Source organism: Chiroxiphia lanceolata, chromosome 6 (genome assembly GCF_009829145.1).
Source record: "Chiroxiphia lanceolata isolate bChiLan1 chromosome 6, bChiLan1.pri, whole genome shotgun sequence".
NCBI lineage: Eukaryota > Metazoa > Chordata > Aves > Passeriformes > Pipridae > Chiroxiphia > Chiroxiphia lanceolata.
Window position 1 is genome coordinate 8,127,616 of NC_045642.1, and position 12,521 is coordinate 8,140,136.

At 36.5% G+C, this 12,521-nt stretch overlaps 1 protein-coding gene across 1 annotated transcript in view; it reads right to left on the reverse strand.

Moving 5' to 3' along the window:
• Positions 1-12,521, reverse strand: part of CCDC73 (coiled-coil domain containing 73) — a 62,367-nt gene that overhangs the window by 21,744 nt on the left and 28,102 nt on the right. The window contains 3 exon segments of the mRNA XM_032690534.1: positions 223-351; positions 5,575-5,654; positions 8,456-8,591. Coding sequence (XP_032546425.1) covers positions 223-351; positions 5,575-5,654; positions 8,456-8,591 — 345 coding nt within the window.

Below are 12,521 nucleotides of genomic sequence, written 5' to 3' on the forward strand. Positions count from 1 at the left end.
AGAAACTGAATTATATTGAAATGTGTCTTCTTACCCATTTTTTTTAACTATGAAATGATACTGATATTCACAGAATATTTACTTCCCTAGAAAAGGTTGTGCTGGAAGTAGTTTCATTGTATTGTATATGAAGTTAATAGAAAGGAGTCACTGATCTGTACATCAGAGATAACTTCCAGAAAATAATCACCAAAAATTTAACTTGTTTAAATTCCAAAATACCATTCTGATTTTTTGCTGCAGTTCTTGAAACTGTTTTTCCTTCGCTGCAAGATTGATGTTTTCTTCTCCCACCCTGTACTGAGATGTGACCTTGGACCTTATCAAGTCTGTAGTTACTTTCTTCAGTTCCTTAACACAGGAAACACATATAAATAGTTCATCCAGTATAGGCATTGCAGTTCAAAACACAGACAAATCTTTTAAACTATCCTGAGTTCAAGCTCTACTTTTAAAAAATGCGTGGAAACAACAGAATAAGTTAGAGGTACCGAAATTTGTAAGACTGACTTGCTAAACTTCAAACTTGTCACAGGTGACTAAAAGTTTATTTTCAGAGGTAAAATGTTATTGTGCTGATTTTACTCTGTTTGAAGTATTTACTTCGTCATTTTGTTATTTTCTCTTCCAAGAAGTATATCAGAGGTGGACATGAAGTTGGTATTGGTAAAATTTCCTACACTGAGATATATAATAGGAATAAAGTACTATTATAACTACTGTGTATGTTCCTGGGAATGAGGAGGGGAAAAGGAAGAACAGTGATTATCTGGTAAAAACAGGAACTGGCTATAAATTTGAAGGATCTTTGCTTTTCCTGTAACATTAATTACTTACTCTCAGGAGAATGCTAAATTAATTTTATATTAGAAGCTTCTATAACATGATGCCTTTGATTTTATAGTCTTTGTGCTCTTTTAAATATCCTTTTTTTCGTTCTTGGTATCTGTTTCGTAACCAGTTTATTCCAAGCTCCTAGTGCAGCAAATAAACAGCAAATGCTTTGATCTCATTAAATTACAACTTATAGTTCCTGGAGCCATAAATATTGTGCCCTGTTCTCCCCCACCCCTCCCATTCTGGTACAAGGTAGTCTGTTTAATATCTCTCTCTCCTTGAGTGCTCTGACGTTTACTCAGACAAACAGCAGAGGTTATGAATGCTGCTCACAGATAGTATCAAGAATTCTTCATGATGCCACAGTGGTGAACCAAGCATTCAGAATGGCAATAGTTTTATCTAACAACCAAAGTTTGGTCTGTTTAACTTTTCTTCACAAAACTGGAATTCCAGTTATCACAGACAGAATTATCACACACCAATGGTCTTGACTGTTCTGGACAAAATCATAGAACAGCACAAAAGAAGAAGGAAAGATTATGTTGTAGCTGAAATTCACAAAGTTTTATGGAAAATATAAGTATAGGTACTACTTTTAAATCAATCAATTCTTTTTCTTTTTTTTTTTTTTTGCTAGAGGCTTTATTTTTCAGGTATTTTAGCCATAAATAAATCTAAAATTATCTAGTAAGCACTAAGTGCAATTGCAGAATCAATTACAAAACCCAAAGACAGCAACGCTTTAAAATGACAATATTCTGTAAGCTAGTAAGGCTCTTTCCCATTTTTTACAATAAAAACATGCATTAGTTGCACTGTTCTTACTAGAAGGCTCTGTAAAGAAGTGTGCAAGGAGAGTTCCTGCAGTTAAGTGGCAGAAGGTGCGAGCAGTTTTAACTTTGTACAAGTGAAAATGTGCCCTGTGCCAATCTGCACAGAGAACTGGAATAATGGGATAGAGAACACACCTGACAGGCTGTGGCCACACAAGCAGGTGCAAAAGCCTGCCATGGATATGGTACCATGTATTTTCCAAAACTCAGTGTGGAGAAAAAAATCTTACTACTTATTTTGTCGTGGGGAAAAAGTCACACAAAGTAAATCATGCCCTTGAGGTAGAAAAGATGACTGGATTTTCTCCTTTGTAATTAGCAGGTGGATGTGTACAATCCATCTGGAACCGAACCCAGATTTGCTAATACAAAGCTGTAGGCAGGAAAAGCCAAAACCAACTAACAATCAAAACCCAACACAAACTCCCAAAAAACCAACACAAATCAGACCACCAAAAACAATGGCAGAGTTTTCCAGAGTGAGTTAAATCACAAGCTGTGTAGCTGTAAAAATAATATAAAATAATTTTATACGTACATACTTACGTATATATTTTCTTAAAATTTCACCCTCAGAGTTTCTGCTTTATTCTAGTAGATTTCTCTTATTATTAAAGTTACTAGTAGTGTTCAAAAACATATAAATTAAATTGACCATGGAAGATATTTTATCAGTTTTTGAGGTGTGCCAAGAAAGAATGACAAGGCTTTAAGCCCATTCCTTTGATGTGTTCCCAGAAGCACACGCTGAGGGACGTGGCTTCAAAAACACTTCATGCCAGCCTAAGTCAAGAGTGTCACAAAAACCCTGTCTGCACCTTAAACCTGTTTTCCTACTGCATGTTGATCTAAGCTAAAACTTCCACCTTTTTTTTTTTTTTTTTTGGTCAAATGTAGTTTTGATCGATACGAAATTTTAATTCTGCGCTACCTCAAGGCTCATAAATTCATTTTCCAGATGTAACCACTTCCCAAGACTATGCTAATACTTTATGCAAACTTTAACTGTCCCAAAATTATAACTACATCTTTTTTGCTCTCTTCCTAGATTGGTGCTGCTCTTTTGTCATCTTTTGGGTCTTGAGCAGCATTAGTTGGGTTTTTTTAAGCAGCAGAATGAAAGAAACCTTTTTCTTGGCCAGATTTCAGTGCAAGCGTTTTCACAGTGGTTGAAAAGAATCCTACCACATTGAATATCAAAATGTTCAGATCCAAAAGCAGCTGTTACCTAAAAGGAAATTTTGCCACAGCCCATTACATTAAAATTTAGGAACTGGAATTGAAGCTGGCAATGTCAAGAGACAAATACAACCTCTCCAAATAACATTTCTTTCCTGACATCCCAGAAGACTAAACCTGTGCAAAGTAGACTGCAGCTTAACCCAAGTTTACTGTTGTACATATTTAACACCACCCAGAACATACATTATATTGGAGATTAGGGGTTTTTTATCCATAAATGTTGAATTGCATTCACTAACTTCATGTTCCCATCAAGAACAAACCTGTGAGATCATCCTGGTCTGAGTCAAAGTAATGGCTGTGATAAGAGCTGACAACCAAATTAAGATTTTAGTACTATGGGTAGTCATTCCTGCTGCAGCACTGAGGGTACAGAGGAAAGAAGTTTGAACCCATAAGTTGTCAGAGCTGTTAGAGTTCAGTCAAGTCTCCCAAGGCAGATAAAAACAGCTTTAGAAGTTGTCCCAACTTGTGCTGTAGATATCAGGACTTCTTTCAGCTATGTAGCAAGTGAAAATAGCCTGCTAATCCCTTTTCCAAACTTTTCTAAACAGTCCAGTTCAGATTGTTCAGAATAGGATGATCAAACACTAAAAAAACAATAAGAAATTCAGAAATAACAGAAATAAAGGCATTTCCTGGTGAACTGAAGCAGCCAGATTAAGTTTCAGTTGGCCCCTTCTTCTGCTTATCTAACAGTATTTTATTTAAAATTCATCACCCATGACCTTAAGAATCAAGAGTACAGTTGAAAAAAGAGTGGATCAAGCAATATGTTTAATTGTTGGAGTACATAAATCACTATCAGTTTCTCACACCTATGCTTACTCACAAATTTCACTACGTAAAATTTCCTTAAACATTTCTGTTTTCTTATCTCTCAAATTACTTCCCCTCAGAGAATGCTAAGTAATTCATTAGTCTTGGTTTCTTACCAAAAGCAACAAATCCAATTTACTGTGATGCTTAAATATTTCTAAAATGCCTACATTTTTTTATATACAATATATTACAATAAAGATATGCTGCATTTTAGATGAATGTCCCTCTTTTTGTCACGTACAAATTATTCACCCTTCTTTAAAGGAATTGCACAGTTGAAGTGTACCCCATGCACATGAAGTTGTGCCATTGACACCTTCCAATATTTTTCTGTTGCTCTTTCACCCATCAAATATTTCATATTTTTATATATAACCTATCATTTGAATTATGTGGCTAAATAAACGTTTTTAAATTCCACAAAGCCTAACTGTGATTTAGACATTAATCTGAGAATTTTTCCAGTGTTTTGCTTTACTATTATTGTGTTTCTCAGTCTGCTTTTATGATGGTAAGAGTTCTGAAATTTTGAGATCCAACAGTCACTTCAAAACTTGATCTTTTTGATACTGAGATCTGGCATGTTATATTCTAGTATGTAACCAAGCAAATTTAGATTGAGTCCCTCACTAATTTTTAGTGTAGCTATGTAATAAATATAAGAATTAAGTAAAGCACTAGAGAAGTTAGGAATGAAACAAATGAAAAAAAATCTCAAACTGTTTATATTTAAAGATAAAAGTTAAAATTTAAGTCAGGCTTTAAATGGCATCAAACTCCAAAGAACCTTAACAAGAGGCTGCATGCTCTTAAGAACAAAAAAACCCACAACACTAGATTCAGGGAGACTGTTCAAGTACTTCTGTACCTTTAAACCCCATTTTTCAGGGAAAGACAGGTAATGGCAGGTAAACATCCACTTTTGATCAATATAGACATAAACATAAATATAAAATGTATATAGTCTCTGTTCCTCATGTACAAATTATCTTCTTCCCGACCCTTTTTGTTTTCCAAAATAATCACAATCTTTACAAATATTCCATGGTAGTTCAAAGCATTCATCTGGAAACTGGGAATTAACATGAGGCCAAGAAGCCAAGACAATCATGTTCCCTATCTAAAATCATTAGAGAATCTAAGGGAGGAAAAAAAAATTTAAAAGAAGAGGGAAATAGAAAGATAAGGAGATATAAAAAAGATGTGTTGGGGTAAGATACTGAGTGTACAGAGTAAGTCTGACTTAAGAGGGTCCTTTGGTTCTTCTCCTGTCAGCCCTTAAGAAACAGCTCAAAGGGAAAAGAGAACTTTATCCTTCCCACTGTCACATATGTTCAACAGTGTAACTCAAAAATGTACCTGACAAATAGTACCTTCTGAAGAGATGCAGAGAGAAAAGAGCTCAGTGGCCAGACAACTTCTTTGTAAATAAAATTATTACAATCCAATGTCTCAGCTGCCTGTCACAAAACTCTCCCACTTCTGTCAGAGATTCACTTACACAGTTTATATCATCTCTGACTAGACTGGAAACACCTTTCCACATCAGATGGGAGGAGCAATGACAACACAGCACAGGAAGAAGAGAGGTCATTAATAATTAGCAAGAAACAAGCAGGATGCTGTAGAGGTAAATAAAAATTCCCAAGTTACAGAAATTATTCAGAGCTGCTCCAATTTTAACTGAAGTATCTGTGGAAGCATGAGACTAATTTAGCCATGTCACAGAATGAAAAACTGTTCTGCTGCTTGTCCACTACTCCCATTAATACTGCAGAGGCTTTTGGAAGTCCCAGAGAATCCTGTTCCTACTTTCAGAAATGCATCCCATACTTACTTCCTTCAGATTACTTATTTCAGTCTCTTGTCTTTTGTTCACTGCTGTCAGTTTCTTATTGTGCTGTATGGCTTCCTGCACTTCAAACAAAAGGGAAAGCATGTTAATAAAGACTTCTTTCAATATTTGATTTACAGTTGCAATGTATTCATATATAATTCATAAAATAACTAAACATCTTTGTGGAAAGGAGACTAAAACTGAAAATATGATTCATTTACTTTTTCTGTGTAGTGTGATACAATACTGGAGGATTACACCAGGTGGTACCAGTTGTTCTGTACCTCAAACAATGAGAGAAGACTCTTCTCTGTGTTGGTTTGGGTTTTTTGTTTTTAATTGGAATTTAATTTTTAGTGTAATTTGATGACATTTTTTTAGGATCACTTGTCCATAAACTTTGAATCCTAGTTTTGTTTTTTAACTAAGGCTTTGCTTGTAATTTTCAGAGGAACATAGAACACAATGGACCATAATGGACAGAACACACAAATAATTGAGTGAACAGATGTACAGAGTTATATGCATGTAGGCCATGGAAGACAGCAAACAGCAGGGGATAATGCAGCAGAAAACTCTAAGAGTAACCTCTGTCTCTTCTGAAAGGGAAAGGACTTTTCTCTTAGACTTTATACAAGCCAAGATATCACTGGGAAATTGCTTGAAATTCCACAATGAAAAACTGAAGATATTCACTGGCCCCTGGACTTTTTCAGTCACTTCTATTCAATCTTAGTATTTTCATCCTCTGAGGTGTCTCTTTAGCATTTTCTATTTTCTGATTCCCTTCATTCACTCCTAATCTTTTTTCTTCTGGCACCACACTTGAATACAGGAGCTCTGCACACTCCATCACACCCAGAAAGTCCTTCCCTTTTCTGCTAAAGATGCTCCATCATGGGGGAAGATGGACATCAGCCTTGCAACACAAGAAGAAATTTTGCAGTTTTGTGTGAGAATATGTGCTTAAAAAAATTAAAATACTGAAGAATGTAACAGCTATCTTCTGATCCAGCTTAGGAAAAGCCCCCACAAATACAAGCCAGCAAAAATTGGTAAAACTCTCTCCTATCCTTCAACAAGAGTCATGTGCTCACTCTCTGGCTTTAAAGTACTAATAGTGGGACATTAGTTAGCCAATAAAGTTCTGGATTTATTACCAATTCTGGTATTTTCCCTCTACAGCACTATAACACATCGATTTCCACTTCCTTGTGTCCCTACATATTGCTTTAATACGGCAGATAAAGAGCAAGCAGTTTATAAATTTAAACCATTTGCACAAAATGGTTCCTACCCTTCCTGCCTGACCTTCCCCCTGAGAGCAGCTCCTTGCTCAGAATTTACAGGTCACCTCCATGCCTACTGCACACCTCACACACTGCCATGCAAATTGAATTCTCTGCAGTAAAGACACACCAGAGTCAAACTGGTGAAGATATGGGCTCCTCGAATTAGGAACCCACTTCATCTTTTCTAGAGGTTCATTTTGCAATTATTGATAAATGTAAGTAGAAACGTGGCAAAAAAAAAAAAAAGAGGCTTTTTATCATTCAAATGTAATAAGTACTGAGAGTAACTGTTATTTTTCCAAGAAACTGCAAAAAGATTTTTGTATTTGATATAACAGTAAACCCCTGTCCAATGTAAATAAAAGCAAAACACAGCAATATTTTATCTTTGTATGTTTTTAGTATTAAAAATTAACCTCATAAAAAATTGAATACAAAAAATAACTGGAGGTACTGAAATATCACAAATATACACAGAATATGTCACCAGTTTATTCCAACTAGATCTGAAAATAAAATTTTTGGTTTCAGGCAGAAACTAAAAATTTAGTAAGATTCAGTATTTGAAAAGTTTTATGGTGTTCTGGATGCTTTTTTGTTTGTTTGATTGATTGGGTTTGTTGTTTTTGTTGGTGGTTGGTTTTGTTTTCAGTGATACAACTACTTCTTCTTTTCCTTAATAACACTTATTTTTATTTATGTCCTGTGTATGTGTTTACATGGATGAAAAGTTCAGGTACATGAAACAATACAAAAGTCTATATTCTAAACATACACTGTGATGTTTGCATGGAAATTTATCACTTTGCTATGAGAAACAAGGATCTCTCTCTCAAATTAACACGTACAAAACTTCATTTCAATGAGGTATTTTTATTACCTGGTTATCCAAGTAGTTATTTGACAGATAAAAATTAAATATTTACAAAAAATAAAAGTGTGTGGAATAGTATTTTTGTCTGTTAGTAGTTTCACAAATAATTTTGTTATGTGTCAGCACACGAATGGAGATGTGGTACAGATTTATAAAGCTTGAATAGACATATAGCAAGAATCTACATAACAATGACAACTGCACAAAATTATTCACAACACCCTGTTTATTTATTGAACTGGTTTAAGATTTTACATTTCTGTACAAGAAAATAATTTTTATTATTTCATTAATGGTTTTCATCCATTTTCCAACACTAAACCTACATTTAAAAAGCATTCATTTTCCCCTATTTGCTAATTCCTTTGCTTTCACCCCCTCATTTTCGCTGGTACAACTGCTTTAAGCTGATTATGCTGAATGGCAACAGGAAATTGGTCCAAATTAAGCTGCTTTTTTGAGTGGTTTTTGATTGGGTTTATTCTGGGGTTTTTTTTTTGGAAAGGGATGGATCTACTGCTGGATTGTTCTGATCACAAATCAGTTCCTCAGTATAATTTCCTGTGTGGTCACACACAGCTGTAGTGGTGCATCAGCAAAGAGCAGCACTTGGCCCAGAGCAACTGCTGTTTTTTTGAGTTGTCAGGTGTCTCCAACTCAGTGCTGTCAAAACACAGAAAAATCAAATTCAGGAGGACATTTAAGACATACATACCACTGTGCTCTAGTTTTCCATGGACCCCCTTTATGATTCCAAACTGAGATGCAATAGTAGCATAACACCTCTCGACTTCGTTCAGCTTCTTGTGATGCTCCTCTTTCGCTGTCAAGTGCATCTGTAATTTCTGATCCTGCCAGGAACATAAATGAAGCACACATTTACTGACAGTAAGTAGCTCTCCAAATGCTTTTGAATGGAACAGCACAAATGCAAAATCATTCCCAGAATATCTTGGTTGTTTATTTCATACCTAGTGATCAGTTCCCATTTTCAGACAGCAGGAAGACCTTCACCTGAGTGCTAGATTATCAAAAATGCACTTCTACATTTTTTCATATGTCATCCCTTATCTTTAGAAGAACCTTTATGTAAATGCCTGCAGAACTGTACAAACTGCTTTCAAATCCTGATCTCAAGTTTTCCCCACAACCCACTGTCTCAGCAACTTCACAGAGGAGCCCAGGGGCTGGAGACAGGTAAGAAAAGAAGCTCCTTGAACTTTGGCATCAGTGCCAGTGTACTCATCGTGAAAATAAGGCCTATGGACATTTATTGTCTCCTCTTACACAACAGAAGCAAGCCATTCTTCAAAGCCACATTTGCAAAGCCATTAGTAAAAGCAGTCTTCCTTCTATGCTCTGAAACGCTCTCCAGCATAACATGCTTTTAATCAACAATGACAACTTTTTAGGCTGTATTAAAATAAACACTCAAACAGGTTTTTTTACCGACAAAAGCACTGTTCAAAGTACAGGGTACTTTGTAATATGGTGCTTGTAAATGTGGCAATCAAGGGCTTTGAGCACCTGACACGTGAGGAGAGGCTGAGGGAGTTGTGAGGGGACTCGGGGGGGGTGGATCTGGTGAATGTGTATGTAGGGGAGGGGGGTGTGTGTGTGTGTGTGTGTGTGTGTGTGTGTGTGTGTGTGTGTGTGCAAGGAATGAAGAAATCACAGCCGACCCCCCCACGCACACTCATCACTGCCCAGACTCCTCCCCATCTTCTTTCTTTCCTCAAAAGCAGTTCTCCTCAGCCACAGGAATGCCAAGCCATTCTTTCAGGTAGCTCAGCCTCACAACCTATCCTTTCACATGTCAGGATGTGTCATTCAACAGAGCTTTGTAGGTACATGTTGGGAGGGTTTTTTCAGGATCAGTACCAGGAGTGCACACAAATGGTTTAACAACAAAACGGGAGATCTCTGTACCAGGTCCCCACAGACCATCTTATCACTTTTACACCAAAATTTTTCTCTTATGCTCTCTTTTTATCATTCACTCCTTTCACATCACTGACTCCTTTCAGTGGTGCTCACTGACACAAAGTGAAAGACAGAAAATTGCACTTAAACTCGAGGTGAAAAACATCTATTGTGAGGGTGGTCAAACACTGGTGCAGGTTGCAGAGGCAGCCTCTCTCTGTGGACATACTGACACCCAACTGGACAGGGCCCTGTGCCACCTGACCCTGCTTTGAGCCACCTCCAGAGACACCTGAGAGCCTCATCCATCCCAGTTCTGGGACTGCCAGAGATGACACAGCCCAAGAACAATTAGCAGACAGTTTGTGTACCTGACACACCTAAATAAAAGAATTTCAACACACTTGCTAAAAATTAGAAGTGCATCAAGCACTTTGATTTAGACTAGTGAAACTAATGCAGCCCATGCTTCCTAGGAAAATATAAGTAACATTTTAATGAGCAATCATTAATTCCTCGGTGTCAATTAGCAGTTCTAGTATCTTGAAATATGATTAATTCGCTTCTACTTTAAGATTATGTATCTGTAGGGAAGTTTCTACTTCATAACTTTCATAAATATCTAACACTTTATTTTTACTTCTATTGACATGTTGGCCTAAGTAATATTTTACCACAATGGAACCCACAGGGTAATTCATTAAAATGTATTTACTGACTTTAACCAATCTCTCATTTTGTAAGGAGCAATTGAAAATACATATTCACAGCAAACTACTCAGTGACACATGCCACTGATTTTTTTAAAGCTATTTGTTATCCTTTCTTTCACATGTACTAAATTTTTTGTGTTCCTCTTTGTATTGCTTTGTTGTTAATAGCTGTGTAGGTACTATTTGGTCAGTTTTAAAACTAATTTTTTTTCTGAGGAGAATAGGTTAAATTAATTTCTCAGAAAGGATAACCATTTATTTAGATATCTAATCCATTTCTAATCTACATTAAAGCAACACAGCAATTAAAATGACTTGGGCCAAATTCATCCCTGTGTGTAAATTCAGGTTACACAAGGATGCATCTGGCCCAGCCTGGTTGGGTTATGCAAGGCTCCATTTCCACACAGTAACAAATGCAATACATGTCCAAGCATCAGAGGATAATAAAAGCTGAGAGTAATCAAAAGAAATGACCACCATAAGGCCAGCAAAACAGGATATACAATACAAATTTCTCATGTTTTATAAGGTATGAAATTAAACACACTACAGCAAATGGAAAGTCATAATGGAAGCACTGGTAAAGAAACACCACCACTTACAGAATCACTGCAAGGAATGTAGGTTGAGAATGTTCATATACTTTCTCTTTTCCCTAATCAGAAGTTAACTGTTGAAGAACTGTGCTTAAGTAATGCCAGGAGGGGGATTTTATAACAGAAAAATTAAAAGGAAAAATTTTCTTTGTTTTTCCTGATAGTCCCTCAGGTGTATTTATTCTAAGAGACTGAGGAACAGGAGGCATCACTGATTTGAGACTTGTGGCAAGATCTGAGGGGGTTTGCACTTTTTTAATATGGATTTTTTTTCTTAGTGTTATCCCAATATATTTCTTAAGTCAGCAAGACAGTGTTAATGCTCCCTTCTCCTCTCTCAAAAAGTAGAAATATGCTTTGCTATTTCACAGGGTTCTTTCCAGGGAAAAAAAAAAAAAAAAAAAGGAACTGGTCTGCTCTCTCTGCAACAGCTTTATTAAGAGCTCACCACTAGCCTAAATATGATTTTTGATGGCAAGCTGCTCTCTAGGCTTAGTGCACTATAAAATAAAAGCCTGAGTATATGATTCCTCTGCTCACAGTGAAAAGGTCATAAAATATTTTCCATAGAAGACAAGCAAGAAACATCAGGAGACACTGCAGGATAGGGAGGGGATGACCCTGGAGCTGGAGTAAGACCCACAGAATCTTGGTTCCTCTTCCTAACGTCTGATACTGCAAGAACAGGAATTATTGCCCTGCCCTCCACTAGTAATAAAGATAAGCTGGGATGGGGAGTGGAATTGATTGTGGCCATATGGTTTGTTGAGGCACAATGATTTCTTGGTGGAACTAGACCAGAGAAATAGCTCAGGGTCAAGTAGGTGACTGGAGGAACACAAAGAGGGAATTGCTCATATCTCAAAGATATTCTGGAAATTGAGTCACTAGTCAGAGGTACTCAGTGAAGCAGAAGGTGGTAATTGGGAGGTGAAAGTGTCAGAGAAACAAAGGAGATGTAGTGGCACGGAGACCTAAGGCAAGATCATGTGAAAATTATGCAAAGGGTTACCAATTGTAAATCTTCGAAATAGGGATTTTTTTCCACAATAGATCCTTTAGTTCCCACCATTTTTCTACTTAAAAATAATTTATCCTATATCACTGCCTTCTCATTGTGTTTTAAAACAACACATTATGATTACAGGTAAACTCCTAAAAATGCAGGAAGGAAATAAAAATAACGTTCCTACCATAGATTATTAAGAACAAACCAACTTTTAAAGTTTCATATACTTAATACGTTCATATATTCATATATTTTACACATTTTGCAGTAATTACTTTATCATTCATTTGGCAACTACATCTGTATCAGAAAACTAAATGGAGGCAGGGAAGCTCTCAGGAAATGCCAGTATTGTTGTTAAAATATCCCTGACACACGTTGGCCTACGCCAGGTAGGACTCATGCAAGGAGATCCTGGGCAGAGTTGAGGGACTGTCTGCTGGGAACAATGTGGGTTATTTAGATCCAGCTTCCCTCTTTTCTGAAGAGTAATAGAGACCATTTCATGGCAGCTTCACAAAGTGGTTTCACACACAT